We start from the raw sequence: 22345 nt of genomic DNA on the forward strand, positions 1-22345 counted from the left end.
ACCAAATACTTGCGAAATCAAGACTAAACTATCGGTTACTGCTAAACCTTGTAGCAGCACCGAAGTTGATGTGTATGGCCGCTCATGTCCTATACCAATAATAGCAAGTATATTTGCTGGAAAGCCAATTACTGCCATGATTAATGCCAATGGTACATTAACGGTGAAAGCCGCAAAATCATAGAAACCAATCAAAGGCAATATTGGATACAAACATGTTCCATTCTCTCTGTATATAGTGAAAGTAATGGTCGCGTTTGTTGTCGCCATCGCAGCTGGTTTAACCGTCAAATCTACGAGCATGAAATAAATAATTTTGTAACATCTAGTTCACCAGTTGGCATCCCTGGATAAAGAAGCTCTTGGTTACACGATAGACCAATTTTCTGGTCGTTACTGCGACATGCGTATCACTCCGTTGTGTGTAAACGGCGAATAACACTAAATTATAGAAACAAATCAAGCGATGTGTGGGATACAAACATAGTCCACGCTTTATGGATGTGCTGAAAAAAGTGGCCTCGCCAGTTGTCACCATCTTAGATGTGTTTACCTTAAAATTTACGAGCAAATCATCAAAATTTTATAGAAAAAAATGCTACTATGAGGCATTTTGTAAGGCTGCTCTCTGGATAAAGAAGCTCTCGGTTCAAGTCCAAATTGACTCTAATCTTCTGGTCGATGCTGCGTATCACTGCCTTGTCGAGGTGACGTCATGATCCAGATTTATTTGCTGAATGGAATGAGAAAGACCTGACTTATTCAAACTGGTTGTTCAATGTTGCTTGAAATACCCAACTCTCATGAGGCGTCCGGTAAACATTTGTGTTTAGGCTTATATATCGCCGATAAACTGGAGCGATTAAATAAAAGAAAACCCCAAGGAAATGATTTCATCAATGTCTTGATTATCATCGAAAACAAGGCATCATTATTTGCCAGATATTAAACTTTGTTCCAACACTAACACCTAACGAAGTTCTCTTAGCCGCCTATTCGTTTTTCATTAAGTTGGCAAATTTCCAATTCCTGCTGGACAGTTCGAACAAAACTCTCTGTAACTTTCTCATATCCTGTCCAAATGAGACTGTCCGTGCATCAGCTAAAATTAATTGACAATATCCTCCTTGATCTTATGATATTGATCGACGTAAACACCTCCATGATGGTGAACTCGGACTCCTTTTAACAATCGGACTACCACTGCAGAGAACCACGAATATGGATAGAAATTAGCATAACGCTCTTCGTCAACCTATCAGTCAATGGAACACGAACTGAGAACAGTGTGAATAGAGAACAAATATACATGTACTAGTATTTCTGCAAACCAATTCAAAAAGTTGCAATTCAATCACACTAGATGCGTACCTTTGAAAACAAATGTCCACCTTGCAACTGGAGAAATTGTTTTATAATATCGATGTTGTATTCTGTTTCGGTGATCGGTTTTTTGAATGCTGAACAACGCGAGAAATCGAACGATTATTGTTGGAGGCATCACTGTAATCACCCCCCCCCCCCCACACCCCACCGTCCCATCCTAGACCTCTAATCTTTATCCACATGTCTAAAGTTAGCACCAAGGTTACTAAACCGTTAGTAATAGCAATAGTATAACACCGTAAAGACGGCGGCTGATTCAATGTTCATTTCCGGAAGTCATTACCTTTAGGTCTCATGTTTCCGCAGACGAAGCACCACTTCTTTAAATATCTAAAGCACTTGTCTGGAAGCAAATTGAGACAAGAAACACTTACTCCTGCTAAATTTATGTCGTCAGAAGTTATTAAAACGATTTTCAGCTCTCCTGACGCCACGTTTGGTGTTCGGAAGATCACACTGATAAAATTTCGTGAAAAAAATAATTTTGCTTTGCTTTAAAAACGGCAGCTTAATTAGAGTAGTGAGCGAAGATAAGTTTTTTTCTGCATGCGTCTGTTAACTACAGCTCTGGCGGTATTTATTCAATCCAGGTTATACATAATACGTTCATGAATTGTTATCAATATCAATTAGGCGAACTTCGCGCATACAGGCTGCACCAACAGTATTCAAATGTTTAGGTACATAACACAATGAAAGTGATTTTAACCCTCCGAGCTGTGTTCAATCGGAAATTAAATACCTGATGGTATACGTATGTCAGTCACTCGTGACAAAAAGAAGTTTTTGCAGACCAAAAAAACACCGCGGGGTCAATATCGGACTCGATCGGGGAACATCAACATCTACAGGGTAGCCAAGAATTATTTTTCCTCACACAATTGGTACACAATGGAATTCTATTGTGTAACGAGGAAAATAATTCTGGGCCACCCTGTAGATAACCAGGGTCAGTCGTAAGCTCCCTTCGCAGCTGGTAGAGTGAAATGCCCTGACGGTCAGTCAGGAAGAGAGAACGTAGAATCATGAGACTGCTTCGAATATTTCGAATAGGTTCTTAGGAACATTGAACCCTCTTTATATCAGACCTGGATAACATAAACAAGCACCCAAAAATGATTATACCCTGCAGAAGACCTCATGGATGAGGAGGCTTCTTCTGTACAAGTATCATCTGGGAACGCATTTCTGGTAATGCCAAAAATAATGAAGGATTATTGAAGAGCTACATACATCAAGTATCAGCTATTGTTTATCACATGATAAGTTGATAACTGTAGCATCATGCTTGGTACATTTGGAACCTTGTTGATCTTGCCATGTAATGTTTAGCCCTTATGTCACAGGAAAAGATATCATGCATGCAAGTGGGGCAAGTTTGCATGATGCAAGTTTAGATTTCAAAATATATATTTAGTGTCCAAGTCTTAACCATGATCCGTCAGAACAATACAGGGCTGAACGCATTTTCCAGGACGACTTTCTCCTCCCAGCCCAGTCTTACGTAAGTAGATCCAGAGTATAATAATCATGATGTTCGCCATGCACCTGCCAACTGAACATACTCATTGGCAATGCACCTACGCAACCTTTCTCCTCCATATTAATGGTATTGAAATAATGGCCAGCCAAGGTGCTTCAAACGCCACGCTTATCATATATTACATCATATGAGGATGTATAAAGCCTAGCTTTGAACTAACTCGTCATTCAAGCGGTCAGAAAGACTTCTATTGGTCTCCTTCGTTTAATTCCACACCATGAAAGCGCTAATCCCCGTTCTCCTTGCCCTCGTGGCGTTTGATTCCGGCATGTCAACGCCATTCATGGACTGCGGTGAGTAAAAATCCTTCACACTTATTTTGAGGGTTGACCATAGGAGCCGACATTATTGCCAGAAGTTGAAATCATAAAGCAATAAAAGCTCCTTCAAAATGAAGTGAATGCACATTTAAGATGTGGGAGGCTGGTCGCTGGAAGACAAAGAACAGTCTCCGACCCATGAAATTAGCAATCTCTTCATTTTAAATGAGTTCTATCTGCTTTAGGGTTTCAAGTTCAAGCAAGAACACGTGGTGCTTACGGTCAACCCATAAGGAAGAACACGTTTGTTTTAATAGGCAAAGACATACTGGGTGAATTTTCCTGCAATTTTTACAAGTCCGAAAGCTAAAACATGAAATAAAATGAAGAATGTTGCTTCCTTACTTATATCAAAGATGTATTTGGGGTCGGTAACAAATATTGAATAAATGAAAAAGTCTTCCAAGTCCATAAATCTTCCCAATATGAGAAACAAAAACATTTTTTGCTAGCAAGGAAGCCAACCAGCTGATTGTTCTCTGCCGAAAACCTTATCAATGCGTGAATAAGGGTCATTGCTAGGGCAAACTTTTCCAATGGGCCTAAGGGTTGACCATAGGCACCACCATTTTGGCTAGAACTTGAAATCTAAAAGCAATTTCAAGGGTGGGAGTCGGTTGTTTGCTTTCAAGAGAACAGCCTCTGAGGTTTTGAATCGGCATTCACTTCATTTTGAAGGACTTTTAATTGTGTCTAACCTTTAATGGTGGTGCGTATGGCCATTCCATACTCATGAGGATTTGAAAGGAACAAGTTTGGAATCAACCTTGCACTGAAGGCCTATGTACAGACATGGGCATAGGCCCACAAATGTGTATGCTAATTCCAGGAATTAACAGCCAACATGGCAAGAAACAGATATGAACAGCTTGGTGAAATGACATTATATTCATATCACATGAAGTGTTTCATAAAGTGACTTAAAATGCCCATTTCCTTACAAGAAATGGCCATTTTGTTAGTTCATACTTACCTATGGAACACTTTTGCATGTTACTCCATTTGGGCTCAAACACAAGAGTATCCCTTTAATTTTCTAAAGGGAGAACTGAGTTAACAGCTCGGCCGCCAGGCGGCGCCCTGACCGATCCCGCGAGATCGCGCCGATCTCATGCCGCCATATTTAGTCTTTACTCTTGAGCGTTAATAAAGAGTATGTCCCGTTTGTGGGGACGGCGGGATGGCCGTGTTCCATAGGTAAGTATGAACTAACAAAATGGCCATTTCTTGTAAGGAAATGGGCATTTTGTGTCATTCAAACTTACCTATGGAACACTTTTGCATCGAATCCCAGCAACCTATTGGAGGTGGGAAACGAGGACTTACCTAAGGCTGAGCTGTTGTTCCATCCAGGAGGCACCACCGGCATATTAGCTAAGGAGGACCGCCAGGGGAAAGAAATGGGGAGAACCGGAGGACCGGTATTTTGATCTCGGTATTACAATCATATTATAGAGAGTAATAGACCCATTCTCCGGAAAGCGCTAGAATTGCGTAATAAAACCATCTTCTTTCCGGCAACAGAGCTTAGAGCAAGTAAGGCATGTTGAAGGGTGTAGAATGAATTATTGCTAAACAACAATAAGAAATTGCGTCCTTTCTAGTCTACTAGGGGTTGCCTGGATGTTGAAGATAGGGCATATCAAAAATGGCGCAAGATGCGCGTTTGACTCTTCAATCGGGCTTCCCCCCCCCCTTTTTTGATCTAGCCAGGATCAAACAACATGCCCCGCAGACACAATCGGGCCGATTGTGTGCATGCCATCTACGAGGGAAGAAACGTCTCGTAGGTAGAAACGAGAGAATGTGGAGTGATTACTCCAACATGCAGCGGAAACGACTTCTTGAAGAGCAACTCCTCGGTAGTTAGCCCAGGAGGTGGCTAGTGCTCTAACTTCGTGCGCTGAGATGTTAGCTAGCGCACGAAGATCAGAGGAAGTCTTCAAGGTGTTGTAGGAAAGACGAATAGTCTCCACAATCCACCTTGAAATAGTGGCGGCCGCTATCTCTCGTTTATTTCCCTCCTTATAGGACAAAAACAAACGCTCTCTCCCCTGGCGGATACCGGGAGGTTTTGTCCTATTTATGTAGAACTTTAGGGCCCTGACGGGACATAAAGTTCTGTCAGGAAGATCATAAGAGATCGTTCCTGACAGAGAGGGAATAGTAACCGGGGGCCGAGAGGCGGCCGGTCCCTGGTTCTTCGCCAGAAATCCTGGTATAAAAGCCAGGATAACCTCCCCTCCCTCTCTAAAAGCCAGCTTCTTAAAAGAAAGTGCATGGAGCTCTGATCTCCGTTGGGCGGTAGCCAAGGCTACTAGAAAGACCGTTTTGAGTGTCAGATATTTCATGGATGAAATAGACATGGGTTCAAAAGGATGCCTCATGAGCACCTTAAGGACAACAGAAAGGTCCCATTTAGGGGTGTTGTGAACCGGTCTAGGACGCTCTAATAACATTCCTCTGAAAAGAGGGGTTATTTGGTCCTCCCAACGAAGATCCCAGGTGCTTAAAACACGGAGGGTAGAAGCGATGGCGGACTTGTACCCTTTTATAGCCGTGACAGATAGTTGTCTTTCCGTGAATAATTCAATAAGGAAATCAACTAATCTGTATATAGAGGGAGAGATCGGATTAACTCCGTTCTCCCTGCACCAGGAAGTGAAGGTAGACCACTTTCCTTGATACACATCAAGGGTAGACCCCCTTTGAGGTGCGGACATGCGCTTGACAGCGATGTCCGAAAAGCCTCTCTGGTGGAGATGCAACTGGATAAGTTCCAGGCGTGAAACTTGAAAAATCCAGGGTTCTGGTGGTAGCATCTCCCCAGGGGGTGCCACAGGAGGTGCTTCCAAGTAGGAAGACTCCTGGGGTGATCTATCAGGAGCTCCAGCAAGGCTGGGAACCAGGCCTGATTTGGCCAGCAAGGTGCGATGAGAGTTATTCTCACCGGATGGCTGGTCAAGATCTTGTTCAGGACTGGTTGGATGAGAGGGAGGGGTGGAAACGCATATGCGTTCAGCCCGACCCAAGAGGCTGTAAGGCTGTCGACTTCCAGGGCCTCTTCGTCCGGAAGTGGAGAGTAATAGATGGGAAGGCGATTGTTCAGCCTGGTGGCGAACAGATCTACCTTCGGAGATTGCCAAAGGCGACAAAGGTCGTCTACAATCTCCTGATGGAGTGTCCACTCTGTCTGAACTAGCTTGTTCTGACGGGACAGGGCGTCGGCAAGGATGTTGCGATTGCCCGGTATGTGTCTGGCACATATCGATACTCCAAGGTCGGCACAAAGATGGTAAAGCTCCCAAGTTAGCTGGCAAAGAATGCCGGACTTTGTGCCTCCCTGTCTCCTGACATATGCTACTACTGTAGAATTGTCGGAGAACAGGGTTACTCTCCGATTCTTCAGGCGAAGGGAAAGAGCCCTCACGGCAAGAAGGACAGCCTTCATTTCCAATATATTTATTGGAAGAATGGTCTCCTCCCTTGTCCATAGACCTCTTATGGACATGTCCCCGTTGTTCAGATGTGCTCCCCACCCTAGTAGGGAAGCATCTGTGAACAGGGACACTTCTGGGGGCGGTGGAGCAAGATCTACACCGCTTTGGAGACGAGTCTCCGACTCCCAGAAGTTCCAGACGTTCTTGAGTAGGTATTGAGGTATCAATACCAACTTGTCTAATGGGTCCCTGTGGGGTTTCCATAGAGACATTAGAAACATCTGGATGGGACGCATATATAGACGGCCAAGGGGGATTTGGTCTGCTGCCGAATTCAGAAGTCCCAAAAGGCTCAAGCATCGCCTTGCGGGAGCTTGAGTCCTTCCTCTGAATTCTGCGACGAGATGAAGAATTTTCTTTATCCTGTCTAGGGGGGGGCAGCATTTTCCCTATGGCCGTAAGGAACCGAACTCCAACGTAAACGAAGTCTTGGGATGGTATGAATTCTGACTTTGTTTCGTTGATAATCCAACCTGCGGAAACTACTTTTTGCTTTAGAACCTGAAGTTGTTGCAGTAGTAGTTCCCGCGATTTGCAACGGAGTAGCCAATCGTCTAGGTAGTGATGGAGCTTGAACCCCATCACGTGAAAGGGAGCGACGAAGGCTGTGACTATCATCGTAAAAATTAGGGGTGCCGATGCCAGACCGAACGGCAGGGCCCTGAATTGATACGTCTTTCCTTCGTAATGGAATCGAAGGAAGTGTTGATAGTCTGGATGGATCGGTACATGTAAGTACGCATCCATTAAATCCATCGATACCGCCCAATCGTTGGGCTGTATCGCCGTTGCTATAGACCTGGTGGTTTCCATCTTGAAATGAGGAACATTCAAGAAGGTGTTTAACCTGGAAAGGTCTATGATCAGCCTCCATGTCCCTGCTTTCTTGGGAACCAAGAAAACGTGGCTGTAAAAGCCGGGGGAGCATGGATCTTGAAGGACCTGGATAGCTTGCTTCTCCAGTAATGTCGCGACCTCTGCTTGGAGGGCAGAGGCCTTGACTGGGTCCTTCGGTGGCTGAACTGGGGTTGGATATATAGTAGTCGGGGGGGTACGGTTGAAATCTAGTTTCACTCCGTACCTCAACATGTTTGGGACTGGGGACCCCTTTGGGCACCAATCGTCCCAAATGTCTGCAAATTTTTGCAGACGGCCCCCGACTACCGGAGTCGGCTCCTTTTTGCGTCCGGGAGGAGAAAGGAGGGGGGAGTCACCTCTTCCGGCCAGCACCCCTTGGGCGAAAGGAGTGCTTAGTCGGACCGGATCCACCCTGGTTAGAGGAAGTATTTTTCCTCTTTCCAGTCCGGCGACCCTCCGCTTCCCGTCGGAAGGATCCAGCAGGAGCAGGCTGACTAGGCGGGGTAGGCCTAGGCAGGACCTGCCTGGCGTACGGGATTGAACCCGATGCCTGCTGGGGCCTCTCTATCTTTCTAGCGTTAGGTAGAGAGGTCTTGGCCCTCTGTGTCGCAGTGGGGGCATATAATTTGTCCCAATCTTTCTGTGCTTGAGCCGCCTCTTGTACAGAATCTGCGAACAGGAAAGAACCGTCCATAGGAGCGGTTCTTAAGGCCCCTTCCAGCTGGAGGGATCTGATGACATTGAGAGAGCCCAGTGCGGCGTCTCTACGGAGTAGGACGCTATTTGCTGCGGTCTTGGCGGACAGCGCAATAGCGTGCCTAATCGAATGTGACAAGGATGTCACAAGCGATTTTGTGTCATCAGATAGTGACTCATTATCTTTTAGGGATCTGGCTAGGGCCAGGTTAGTGTGCTCTGCGTAGGAGAGCACCGCTAACGTGTTTTTGGCCAGACCCTCTTGTGCTCTAAGGTCTCGGTAAGCCGAGGAGGAGGTCACCCTAGGCACGAGTTGGTCCAGCTGTACATCGTCCTTTAATATGGAAGTCGATGCTGCAGCTGGACAGCCGGCCGAGCTGACTCGATAATAGTCAGCGCGGTACTGCCTAACGGGAGGAAGTTGTGCCGTGAACAACTTCCCCGGTTTACACCAAGCTTCCGGTCCGACTGCCGGAAGGACAGGGATGGAAGTACGTTGGTGGGCGCCTTGTGAGTCTCTGATTGTACGCTCCAAAAGTTCAGAGACTGCTAACACCGACGGGGAGGGAGGAAGGAATTCAAGTGCCCGAGTGGAGCCTTGAGAAACCTGTGGATTGCGATCCACTTCCTGTCCCCAGAGTGAAAAGGTCGGTGTTGACAAGGCTGGCAGTTCCGGCGGGGTAGGGCACAGATCCTGCGGGAGGTACGCTCTGATCAAGGATCTGAGTGTCCTCATATCCGACAGGATACTGGCCTCCTCTGGTGACAGCTCCTCCTGATTGGGGGAGCGGTAGCCTGGCTGAGAACTCTCGTTCTCAGAAAATTCCTCTAAAATAGAGGAGTCGGATGGTGGGTATCCGATGGGACCAGGCGCACCAGAGGAACCGGAACCCTGCTCCAGATGGCTGAGTCTATCAGAAAGACCTGCTACCATCTGGATGAGCTGGGACAGTTGCTGTCCCGACTCGGGTTCCGGACCCGACGTGCGGCTTCTCTCAACGACGGGCGGTTGAGGCGAGGGTGAGCGCATAAGCGAACCCTGGAAGCCGTATGTGCGGGCGAATGGGTCTTCCGGAAGCGGAAGTTGCCCATATTCTGAACTAGAGTTCAGATGTCCTCTCTGCGTAGCTCGTTCCATGGGAACGACGCCTCTGCTACGAGGAGGGGGTGGCACTTCCGGTTGGTTCCACCCAAGAGGTTGGCCAACGTAGGAAGGTGCCTGCATTTCCGGTAGGACGAAGTCCGAAACCGGAAATGCCCGTAACTCCTTCGCCGGTATGGAGCTACCGGAAGCCCTTTTAGAAGGAGGTACGGAGGGCGGAAACGCTGTTACCGAAGACGCATGGCGTTTCGGAGGTGGCGTTATAAGGTCCGGCCCTACTCTACTGTGTCCGTGAGGACTGGGGTTATTTCGCAGTAAAGACTGAGAAAAACCCCCAGTAGAGTCTTCGGTTACTGAAAAACGGGAACCCGCGTCAGTAACCGGAACTGCAATCGGCGGACCGGAAGCAGGGTGCTCCCGCGGGTACAAAGGGCTTGTACTCGGGGGAGCGGACGACAGGGGAACCGGAAGGTTCCCTGAGGTCCGGGGTATATTAAACCCTTGGAGACTTATTGGATGTAAGTCTCCCTTGGGACCACAGACATTAATAATGTCAGATCCCGCATCCTTCGCAGCCGCGGCCGGAACCGGAACTCGGCTGACGGAAGGGGTGGTGGCGGGAGGTTTGCTAGACCTCCGGGTTATATGCCCGGAAACGGAACCGGAAGAGGGTTTAGGCGTCTTCGCGGCCCGTTTCCCGCCACCAGACGCATTCCTTTGTGGTGAGACAAAGGATGCCGTCGGAGGGGTACGCCATATAAAAAATGGTACCAATGACAATAAAAACACTGGGAACCCCAAGTAGGCCAGAAAGGACGCAATAATTAATGGAAAGGAAAACATGCCTACTTGAATTAAACACTATTGCAATGGATCTGAGTCTTGTTCATTACAATAGAGCGGAGAATAGCCTACTTAACTCTACCCTACCAAGATCAAAATAATGGAGCCGGGTCGACTAAGCTAGCTAAGAAAATGTCTATAATTAAATAGACTGGACAATACTAATGCCAAGATTAGTTTGGCGGTCTACTCCGTAGGTGAATGAACCCAAAAATCGTCTAGACTTGGCTGGTTGAATTTGGTTTTAAATCGAATTCACGGCAGCTTTGAAAAAACGATGTGCTTCGTAGAAGCACAAGAGTAAAGACTGAATATGGCGGCATGAGATCGGCGCGATCTCGCGGGATCGGTCAGGGCGCCGCCTGGCGGCCGAGCTGTTAACTCAGTTCTCCCTTTAGAAAATTAAAGGGATACTCTTGTGTTTGAGCCCAAATGGAGTAACATGCAAAAGTGTTCCATAGGTAAGTTTGAATGACACAAAATGCCCATTTCCTTACAAGAAATGGCCATTTTGTTAGTTCATACTTACCTATGGAACACTTTTGCATGTTACTCCATTTGGGCTCAAACACAAGAGTATCCCTTTAATTTTCTAAAGGGAGAACTGAGTTAACAGCTCGGCCGCCAGGCGGCGCCCTGACCGATCCCGCGAGATCGCGCCGATCTCATGCCGCCATATTTAGTCTTTACTCTTGAGCGTTAATAAAGAGTATGTCCCGTTTGTGGGGACGGCGGGAGGGCCGTGTTCCATAGGTAAGTATGAACTAACAAAATGGCCATTTCTTGTAAGGAAATGGGCATTTTGTGTCATTCAAACTTACCTATGGAACACTTTTGCATCGAATCCCAGCAACCTATTGGAGGTGGGAAACGAGGACTTACCTAAGGCTGAGCTGTTGTTCCATCCAGGAGGCACCACCGGCATATTAGCTAAGGAGGACCGCCAGGGGAAAGAAATGGGGAGAACCGGAGGACCGGTATTTTGATCTCGGTATTACAATCATATTATAGAGAGTAATAGACCCATTCTCCGGAAAGCGCTAGAATTGCGTAATAAAACCATCTTCTTTCCGGCAACAGAGCTTAGAGCAAGTAAGGCATGTTGAAGGGTGTAGAATGAGTTATTGCTAAACAACAATAAGAAATTGCGTCCTTTCTAGTCTACTAGGGGTTGCCTGGATGTTGAAGATAGGGCATATCAAAAATGGCGCAAGATGCGCGTTTGACTCTTCAATCGGGCTTCCCCCCCCTTTTTTGATCTAGCCAGGATCAAACAACATGCCCCGCAGACACAATCGGGCCGATTGTGTGCATGCCATCTACGAGGGAAGAAACGTCTCGTAGGTAGAAACGAGAGAATGTGGAGTGATTACTCCAACATGCAGCGGAAACGACTTCTTGAAGAGCAACTCCTCGGTAGTTAGCCCAGGAGGTGGCTAGTGCTCTAACTTCGTGCGCTGAGATGTTAGCTAGCGCACGAAGATCAGAGGAAGTCTTCAAGGTGTTGTAGGAAAGACGAATAGTCTCCACAATCCACCTTGAAATAGTGGCGGCCGCTATCTCTCGTTTATTTCCCTCCTTATAGGACAAAAACAAACGCTCTCTCCCCTGGCGGATACCGGGAGGTTTTGTCCTATTTATGTAGAACTTTAGGGCCCTGACGGGACATAAAGTTCTGTCAGGAAGATCATAAGAGATCGTTCCTGACAGAGAGGGAATAGTAACCGGGGGCCGAGAGGCGGCCGGTCCCTGGTTCTTCGCCAGAAATCCTGGTATAAAAGCCAGGATAACCTCCCCTCCCTCTCTAAAAGCCAGCTTCTTAAAAGAAAGTGCATGGAGCTCTGATCTCCGTTGGGCGGTAGCCAAGGCTACTAGAAAGACCGTTTTGAGTGTCAGATATTTCATGGATGAAATAGACATGGGTTCAAAAGGATGCCTCATGAGCACCTTAAGGACAACAGAGAGGTCCCATTTAGGGGTGTTGTGAACCGGTCTAGGACGCTCTAATAACATTCCTCTGAAAAGAGGGGTTATTTGGTCCTCCCAACGAAGATCCCAGGTGCTTAAAACACGGAGGGTAGAAGCGATGGCGGACTTGTACCCTTTTATAGCCGTGACAGATAGTTGTCTTTCCGTGAATAATTCAATAAGGAAATCAACTAATCTGTATATAGAGGGAGAGATCGGATTAACTCCGTTCTCCCTGCACCAGGAAGTGAAGGTAGACCACTTTCCTTGATACACATCAAGGGTAGACCCCCTTTGAGGTGCGGACATGCGCTTGACAGCGATGTCCGAAAAGCCTCTCTGGTGGAGATGCAACTGGATAAGTTCCAGGCGTGAAACTTGAAAAATCCAGGGTTCTGGTGGTAGCATCTCCCCAGGGGGTGCCACAGGAGGTGCTTCCAAGTAGGAAGACTCCTGGGGTGATCTATCAGGAGCTCCAGCAAGGCTGGGAACCAGGCCTGATTTGGCCAGCAAGGTGCGATGAGAGTTATTCTCACCGGATGGCTGGTCAAGATCTTGTTCAGGACTGGTTGGATGAGAGGGAGGGGTGGAAACGCATATGCGTTCAGCCCGACCCAAGAGGCTGTAAGGCTGTCGACTTCCAGGGCCTCTTCGTCCGGAAGTGGAGAGTAATAGATGGGAAGGCGATTGTTCAGCCTGGTGGCGAACAGATCTACCTTCGGAGATTGCCAAAGGCGACAAAGGTCGTCTACAATCTCCTGATGGAGTGTCCACTCTGTCTGAACTAGCTTGTTCTGACGGGACAGGGCGTCGGCAAGGATGTTGCGATTGCCCGGTATGTGTCTGGCACATATCGATACTCCAAGGTCGGCACAAAGATGGTAAAGCTCCCAAGTTAGCTGGCAAAGAATGCCGGACTTTGTGCCTCCCTGTCTCCTGACATATGCTACTACTGTAGAATTGTCGGAGAACAGGGTTACTCTCCGATTCTTCAGGCGAAGAGAAAGAGCCCTCACGGCAAGAAGGACAGCCTTCATTTCCAATATATTTATTGGAAGAATGGTCTCCTCCCTTGTCCATAGACCTCTTATGGACATGTCCCCGTTGTTCAGATGTGCTCCCCACCCTAGTAGGGAAGCATCTGTGAACAGGGACACTTCTGGGGGCGGTGGAGCAAGATCTACACCGCTTTGGAGACGAGTCTCCGACTCCCAGAAGTTCCAGACGTTCTTGAGTAGGTATTGAGGTATCAATACCAACTTGTCTAATGGGTCCCTGTGGGGTTTCCATAGAGACATTAGAAACATCTGGATGGGACGCATATATAGACGGCCAAGGGGGATTTGGTCTGCTGCCGAATTCAGAAGTCCCAAAAGGCTCAAGCATCGCCTTGCGGGAGCTTGAGTCCTTCCTCTGAATTCTGAGACGAGATGAAGAATTTTCTTTATCCTGTCTAGGGGTGGCAGCATTTTCCCTATGGCCGTAAGGAACCGAACTCCAACGTAAACGAAGTCTTGGGATGGTATGAATTCTGACTTTGTTTCGTTGATAATCCAACCTGCGGAAACTACTTTTTGCTTTAGAACCTGAAGTTGTTGCAGTAGTAGTTCCCGCGATTTGCAACGGAGTAGCCAATCGTCTAGGTAGTGATGGAGCTTGAACCCCATCACGTGAAAGGGAGCGACGAAGGCTGTGACTATCATCGTAAAAATTAGGGGTGCCGATGCCAGACCGAACGGCAGGGCCCTGAATTGATACGTCTTTCCTTCGTAATGGAATCGAAGGAAGTGTTGATAGTCTGGATGGATCGGTACATGTAAGTACGCATCCATTAAATCCATCGATACCGCCCAATCGTTGGGCTGTATCGCCGTTGCTATAGACCTGGTGGTTTCCATCTTGAAATGAGGAACATTCAAGAAGGTGTTTAACCTGGAAAGGTCTATGATCAGCCTCCATGTCCCTGCTTTCTTGGGAACCAAGAAAACGTGGCTGTAAAAGCCGGGGGAGCATGGATCTTGAAGGACCTGGATAGCTTGCTTCTCCAGTAATGTCGCGACCTCTGCTTGGAGGGCAGAGGCCTTGACTGGGTCCTTCGGTGGCTGAACTGGGGTTGGATATATGGTAGTCGGGGGGGGTACGGTTGAAATCTAGTTTCACTCCGTACCTCAACATGTTTGGGACTGGGGACCCCTTTGGGCACCAATCGTCCCAAATGTCTGCAAATTTTTGCAGACGGCCCCCGACTACCGGAGTCGGCTCCTTTTTGCGTCCGGGAGGAGAAAGGAGGGGGGAGTCACCTCTTCCGGCCAGCACCCCTTGGGCGAAAGGAGTGCTTAGTCGGACCGGATCCACCCTGGTTAGAGGAAGTATTTTTCCTCTTTCCAGTCCGGCGACCCTCCGCTTCCCGTCGGAAGGATCCAGCAGGAGCAGGCTGACTAGGCGGGGTAGGCCTAGGCAGGACCTGCCTGGCGTACGGGATTGAACCCGATGCCTGCTGGGGCCTCTCTATCTTTCTAGCGTTAGGTAGAGAGGTCTTGGCCCTCTGTGTCGCAGTGGGGGCATATAATTTGTCCCAATCTTTCTGTGCTTGAGCCGCCTCTTGTACAGAATCTGCGAACAGGAAAGAACCGTCCATAGGAGCGGTTCTTAAGGCCCCTTCCAGCTGGAGGGATCTGATGACATTGAGAGAGCCCAGTGCGGCGTCTCTACGGAGTAGGACGCTATTTGCTGCGGTCTTGGCGGACAGCGCAATAGCGTGCCTAATCGAATGTGACAAGGATGTCACAAGCGATTTTGTGTCATCAGATAGTGACTCCTTATCTTTTAGGGATCTGGCTAGGGCCAGGTTAGTGTGCTCTGCGTAGGAGAGCACCGCTAACGTGTTTTTGGCCAGACCCTCTTGTGCTCTAAGGTCTCGGTAAGCCGAGGAGGAGGTCACCCTAGGCACGAGTTGGTCCAGCTGTACATCGTCCTTTAATATGGAAGTCGATGCTGCAGCTGGACAGCCGGCCGAGCTGACTCGATAATAGTCAGCGCGGTACTGCCTAACGGGAGGAAGTTGTGCCGTGAACAACTTCCCCGGTTTACACCAAGCTTCCGGTCCGACTGCCGGAAGGACAGGGATGGAAGTACGTTGGTGGGCGCCTTGTGAGTCTCTGATTGTACGCTCCAAAAGTTCAGAGACTGCTAACACCGACGGGGAGGGAGGAAGGAATTCAAGTGCCCGAGTGGAGCCTTGAGAAACCTGTGGATTGGGATCCACTTCCTGTCCCCAGAGTGAAAAGGTCGGTGTTGACAAGGCTGGCAGTTCCGGCGGGGTAGGGCACAGATCCTGCGGGAGGTACGCTCTGATCAAGGATCTGAGTGTCCTCATATCCGACAGGATACTGGCCTCCTCTGGTGACAGCTCCTCCTGATTGGGGGAGCGGTAGCCTGGCTGAGAACTCTCGTTCTCAGAAAATTCCTCTAAAATAGAGGAGTCGGATGGTGGGTATCCGATGGGACCAGGCGCACCAGAGGAACCGGAACCCTGCTCCAGATGGCTGAGTCTATCAGAAAGACCTGCTACCATCTGGATGAGCTGGGACAGTTGCTGTCCCGACTCGGGTTCCGGACCCGACGTGCGGCTTCTCTCAACGACGGGCGGTTGAGGCGAGGGTGAGCGCATAAGCGAACCCTGGAAGCCGTATGTGCGGGCGAATGGGTCTTCCGGAAGCGGAAGTTGCCCATATTCTGAACCAGAGTTCAGATGTCCTCTCTGCGTAGCTCGTTCCATGGGAACGACGCCTCTGCTACGAGGAGGGGGTGGCACTTCCGGTTGGTTCCACCCAAGAGGTTGGCCAACGTAGGAAGGTGCCTGCATTTCCGGTAGGACGAAGTCCGAAACCGGAAATGCCCGTAACTCCTTCGCCGGTATGGAGCTACCGGAAGCCCTTTTAGAAGGAGGTACGGAGGGCGGAAACGCTGTTACCGAAGACGCATGGCGTTTCGGAGGTGGCGTTATAAGGTCCGGCCCTACTCTACTGTGTCCGTGAGGACTGGGGTTATTTCGCAGTAAAGACTGAGAAAAACCCCCAGTAGAGTCTGCGGTTACTGAAAAACGGGAACCCGCGTCAGTAACCGGAACTGCAATCGGCGGACCGGAAGCAGGGTGCTCCCGCGGGTACAAAGGGCTTGTACTCGGGGGAGCGGACGACAGGGGAACCGGAAGGTTCCCTGAGGTCCGGGGTATATTAAACCCTTGGAGACTTATTGGATGTAAGTCTCCCTTGGGACCACATACATTAATAATGTCAGATCCCGCATCCTTCGCAGCCGCGGCCGGAACCGGAACTCGGCTGACGGAAGGGGTGGTGGCGGGAGGTTTGCTAGACCTCCGGGTTATATGCCCGGAAACGGGACCGGAAGAGGGTTTAGGCGTCTTCGCGGCCCGTTTCCCGCCACCAGACGCATTCCTTTGTGGTGAGACAAAGGATGCCGTCGGAGAGGTACGCCATATAAAAAATGGTACCAATGACAATAAAAACACTGGGAACCCCAAGTAGGCCAGAAAGGACGCAATAATTAATGGAAAGGAAAACATGCCTACTTGAATTAAACACTATTGCAATCGATCTGAGTCTTGTTTATTACAATAGAGCGGAGAATAGCCTACTTAACTCTACCCTACCAAGATCAAAATAATGGAGCCGGGTCGACTAAGCTAGCTAAGAAAATGTCTATAATTAAATAGACTGGACAATACTAATGCCAAGATTAGTTTGGCGGTCTACTCCGTAGGTGAATGAACCCAAAAATCGTCTAGACTTGGCTGGTTGAATTTGGTTTTAAATCGAATTCACGGCAGCTTTGAAAAAACGATGTGCTTCGTAGAAGCACAAGAGTAAAGACTGAATATGGCGGCATGAGATCGGCGCGATCTCGCGGGATCGGTCAGGGCGCCGCCTGGCGGCCGAGCTGTTAACTCAGTTCTCCCTTTAGAAAATTAAAGGGATACTCTTGTGTTTGAGCCCAAATGGAGTAACATGCAAAAGTGTTCCATAGGTAAGTTTGAATGACACAAAATGCAGTTATAGGAGACATACTGTCCGCTTTGGTTACACGTGGACACGTACAGTTATGACTGTCCGCTAAGTGCATACTGTAACCATAGCGGACAGTGACACAGGTGCACAGAGGTAATGAATGAATGAATGAATATAAGAATTTCTATAGCGCCTGAATTAAAAGAAAAACTTAAATTCTCAGGCGCTTTACAAAGCAAAACACTCCCTCAAAAGGTGTTGTTTCAGGAGAGTTTTGAAAATGTCTATGGAACCAGCAAGCCTGATGTCAGAAGGTAGCTGGTTCTATAGAACCGGTGATGACTTGTAAAAAGAACGGTCACCAAAGGTTTTGCACTTAGTGCGAGGGACCACCAAAGTTGGAGCAATAACAGAGCGGAGATGGTAGGTGGAATGGTGCCTCAGTCTGACCATATCACACAGGTACGCAGGTAACCATAGCGGACAGTCTGCCGTATATTTTTGCATTTTAAGTCACTTTATAGAACACTTTAAGCCAAGAGCGTGTTATCACATCTTACTATTCTGGTGTACATGCTACACAACACAGCCCGTGCAATGATCTCCACAACTTAGGCAATTATGGTAAAAATAAGCGCAAAAAGTGCCAATAATTCGGCATACAATTACAAAAACACGGATTTTGTCGTCTCCCTACTTTTTATCTCCCTTTTTGATTATGATATAGGCCTACTCTGAGGACGCCATTAAGCCGGTTTTGATGCGTCTGTTTTGCATAGGCCTGTTACACCTAGCTTTTGTACAGGCGCCATGGTGTCTGCCAGTATATTTCTAATACTCTAGGTGTGATGTAGAGTGATGATTTATAGCTTGATTGCAGTATATTGCGATTCTTTAACCCATACTCGTAATCAATTTGGATAACGTTGCGTAGGAATTATTGCAATAACGTAACATTTTCCTGAAATCAATTGACATTAACAAAAACTTTCCCTTGTTTATTTTCAGGGTCAAAGGCTGGTAAGGTTGAATCAGTAGACATCGCAACACCCGGCGGCCGCCAAGGGTTTCTTGTGCGAGGAGAAAAAGCAACTCTAACGGTTGTGTTCACTTCGTGTAAGTATAGAAACGCCATCATCAAGAAATTCACCGGCTATTTGCCTCGACTGCGATGGGTGGTTTCTTGGCACCACCCTTTTTATGTATTGGTGCTATTCACGATGACGTCGCGTTGATTCCTATGTTGTCTATTATTCACCGACACAATGCCATAAGGCCCACATCTTCTATTGCGTTTCACCATTAAGAATATCTTTGCTGCCTCCACTAAAATGGGACCGGTCTACTGTGCATCAACATCTACATTGGGGACTCTTTAATTCCTATCCAAATAAGCCATGCCATAGGCCCTGAAAACAGAAACATCGATTTATTCTCTGTTACATACAATTGAATATGAACATTTATTACAGAAATATCATCTGAATTATTGTTTTTCATGAATTTACATTTGACAAAATTAATGAAAATTTTGCGGACATTTTTTTTGGCCGAAAAGGGTCAAAATATTTATTTACAAGGTTATATGAGGTTTTCTTTGCAGAAATAGAAACTTCATGCAAAACTCCCCAACTTTCATATACATTGTAACCTTTTAGGACCATTAGAAATGATTTTTTTCTTTTTTAAAATTACCTTCCGAACTTTTTTATTTTACCTGGGGAAATTTGACCGTTTAAGGGTTAATCCGGCGGTCTTATGGGCGATCGTATGACTTATGATACGTCTCTTTGCCAGTCACGTGTCACTTTTGTTTCTATAAATTTAAAACATTTTTAGGCCCACCAACTAGTTATAAGTTTGAGAACCTTTCTTAGCATTTTGGAGATACCGTATACCTGTTACAAACACACACAAATAAATTCCTTGTCGTGAATTTTGACTTGATATTTTGACACCTGCTAAAACTTGTACACAAACAAATTAATGTCATTAATAGCTTATTTACGCAATTAAATTTTAATACACGATGACATATGACTGATATCGACAGCGAGACAGCAACCCATGGAAGGCTTGGACTGAGGTCAATACGATATCCCGAGGCAAAATTGAAGTCCTCGTGTTTATTATTTTATGATTGAATTACGTGCAATATCAAGTGACGTCATCGATGTGTATGCAAGTTTTTATTACCTAGTCAGAGAGCTTTTATTTTTAGATATTACCAGAGGTCGATGGAATCGAACTTAGGAGCTGGCAATGACAACTGGTAGACAAGGTTGACTGAACAGTGTAGCTCAAAACATACAACTTATGATATCTTCTTAACTATTCAATCGTTTTCAATGCGATTTGCACAAGGTTGTCGCAAATGGTGTTGTCTGTATGAACATGATGATTACAATCAAGTGCATTATTGTCTTCATTATTTAATCGCCAATTTACAAAAGGTCCAAAAAATACTTTTTTATTTCTTGAAAAAACCCACAAAAAAGCAATGGTGTTGTAGTACAGCATATAAGAAGACTTCCTGGCGTGTTTTCATGTTGATATCTTACACTAGTTCTGAAATAGCAGACTTTTTCTGGTTGAATATCAACCTTGGATAATTCATTGTGGTGACTTCTGACACTGTTTCACTACACTGTAAGCTAAGAACATGGCTACCCTCCTAAGGAACTGGTTACACACAATTGTTTCCACATAACATAACATAATTATACACTACCAGCAATATTTAACAAATAGTGTTCTTTATGATTTGTGCTAAAACACATCTATTCAACAGCCGTGGAAGTGTAATAAGTGACCAGTTGTCCAGTTCATCACGGTATCAATAACCCTAATAAAAGTATGCCCATGAATGGGATAATTATGTCCCTCCTTCAATGAATGAGGTTTGAATAATTGTTGTGCAATAATTGGAATACTAAAAGGTATAACCTATTAAAACTTGTCTTTACTTGTTAACACATCACTCTACATATTGTAGTACATGGCACACTGCATGTTGAGGTGGTCGAAGTTTTGGCACATTTCAAATGTCAATAGAAATAGGCCTAGTATCTATTGCATGTTGACATCTTGCAGAAAAAGCAGGATAGCTCGAAACCAAGATAAGATATCAACATGAAAACACCCCAGAAAGTCTTAGTTCTTGCTGTTCTACAACTCCAGTGATTTTTTGGTGGAATCTTTCCTGAAAGTCATAGGTGTTGATATTGATTTGAGCCACGCAATGATGATGGCTACGATGGACCTTAAAACGAATGTTGCCAGTTTCAACTTGTCGCATGTTCTACAGCGGTTTTATTGTTTTTAATATTCATTTTCAGACAGCCAGAGCAAGACTGCTGTTGGAATATTGAAGGGAAATGTGTCCGTCTGGGTACTTTTCACCCTCCCTAATCCGGACGCATGCACACAAGGAGTTACATGTCCAATGTCGAAAGGAACAAGATACACCTTTAAGACATCAGTAAACATATATCAGGAGTATCCACCTGTAAGTTTTTAAGCATCTGACAAAAACATCAGGTCATAGCGACATAAAGTATATCTGAATCATTTTCAAATAAATTCAAAGTTCTAAAAAAGCACTATCATTTGTCTGCACACAGCTAGCATGGCAGTTTTGAAATTATTTTATGTACATTCACGAATTAGTATTGAATTAGTATTGAAAACTTGTATCCCAAAATGAAGTTACCTAAATTGAAAAATGTAAATTGTAATTGAAAAAGGTAAGTTGTAGCATGACGGTCGATATCACGAGGGTGCAGATTAACAGTTATGAAAAGGGACACGTTGTGGAACGATGACTTTTTGGAAGTCTAGGGTCGCCACCTCCTTGGGGTCTGATGGACCAGCGAATCGATGCTGGCCAATGACAATCGAGGTGGCTGATCACATGCAATCCAACTAGTCGGCCATTTTAACGGCGTGTCCCTCCAGCCAACACCAGAGGCGACTCAACAAATGTGGACTCCTTGTATCACCTATATGGTATGTGCAGCAGAGTTTTCAAAGAGATAACAGACTTCGATTTAATCTTCTCCGACTCTTGTCCAACTCCGAAGGGCTCAACAACATCAGTATCTGTGCTGGTGTGACCTGTGTCCGTTAGGAATTTCAAAGCATTAAATTTTATTAATAAAACATGTTGATATCAATAAAACTGACTATCTGATGCGTTGCAATGGTCGATTTCATCGCGAAATGCAAAAATAAATTAAGCGCGAAAATATTCAGGTTTATAACAATATCTCTAATCGTTATTTGACTCGGTAGAACGATATGATTGACGCTGCTACAGTTTTGGGTTTTGCATAATTAAGATTTAGTTCCAATGAATTGATATACTGTTAAGGTGTTAGAAAAGTGCCCGCAACGCCCCCCCCCCCCCCCCCCCCCACCACAACCACATATTTCTAAAGGCAGCTGAATTGATATTGATTGGATCTTTCTCGTTTCAGATTCGTGTGGAGTTTCAATTGCAACTGAAGGACGACAACTACAAGGATATTATATGCGTACGATTTCCAAGCGAAATAATGTAGCACATCAACACTATTATACAAAAGCTTCGAGATCATCTCAAACTAAATTCAACCCACTAGCTGGAATTGTCTGACAGTGCTCACCACAATATTACATTTGATTTGTCGTTTTCCGTGTGTGAATTCACTGCATAACTCCTGAGGAAGAAATCCTTTACTGCAGGGCATTTAAATAGATCGAAAAACTCTGCATTTTGATCATCACTAAACTGAGTTTGATGGAACAAATAACAATCCAGTCTAGGCACCCTGTTTGAGCATTTCAGCTGCTCTGTTAATTTAGGTCAAACAATGTCTTAACATCCTCTCCGGCATAGAAGCTTAAATTGTACAATGGTTCATGGCCAGTCATTTGATAAGGCTAGACATGCCAATGTTTTAGTCCTAGGGAAACGCGCCTTAGAAAATCGTTAGTTTAGTTTGATGTTCCTGTTAGCATATACCATAGCATAGTAAAGTAGAGAGTGAATAAAATATGGTATGCTTCTAATTTGTGTGTTAATTTATTCAACTCCTAAGTGATTCCGCGATACTGTCGAG

At 46.1% G+C, this 22345-nt stretch overlaps 2 protein-coding genes across 2 annotated transcripts in view; one reads left to right on the plus strand and one right to left on the minus strand.

The window, feature by feature from the left end:
* The window catches only part of LOC135498015 (BRCA1-associated RING domain protein 1-like), a 293715-nt gene that overhangs the window by 50495 nt on the left and 220875 nt on the right, over nt 1-22345 (minus strand). The window lies entirely within an intron of this gene.
* On the plus strand, nt 3078-22263 carry LOC135498417 (NPC intracellular cholesterol transporter 2-like). The gene is made up of 4 exons (XM_064788671.1): nt 3078-3222; nt 18252-18359; nt 20582-20751; nt 21722-22263. The coding sequence occupies exons 1-4, from the start codon at nt 3147-3149 to the stop codon at nt 21803-21805; spliced, it is 438 nt and encodes a 145-aa protein (XP_064644741.1). The 5' UTR covers nt 3078-3146; the 3' UTR covers nt 21806-22263.

This window comes from Lineus longissimus, chromosome 13 (assembly GCF_910592395.1).
Source record: "Lineus longissimus chromosome 13, tnLinLong1.2, whole genome shotgun sequence".
In the NCBI taxonomy this organism is placed as follows: domain Eukaryota; kingdom Metazoa; phylum Nemertea; class Pilidiophora; order Heteronemertea; family Lineidae; genus Lineus; species Lineus longissimus.

What these genes read in the sequence shown, in the direction of transcription:
- LOC135498417 (XM_064788671.1), top strand. Translation starts at nt 3,147, where the DNA reads ATGAAAGCGCTAATCCCCGTTCTCCTTGCCCTCGTGGCGTTTGATTCC. An exon ending in AACGCCATTCATGGACTGCG is followed by an intron (nt 3,223 to 18,251) that starts GTGAGTAAAAAT and finishes GTTTATTTTCAG; the next exon opens with GGTCAAAGGCTGGTAAGGTT. An exon ending in TATATCAGGAGTATCCACCT is followed by an intron (nt 20,752 to 21,721) that starts GTAAGTTTTTAA and finishes TTCTCGTTTCAG; the next exon opens with ATTCGTGTGGAGTTTCAATT.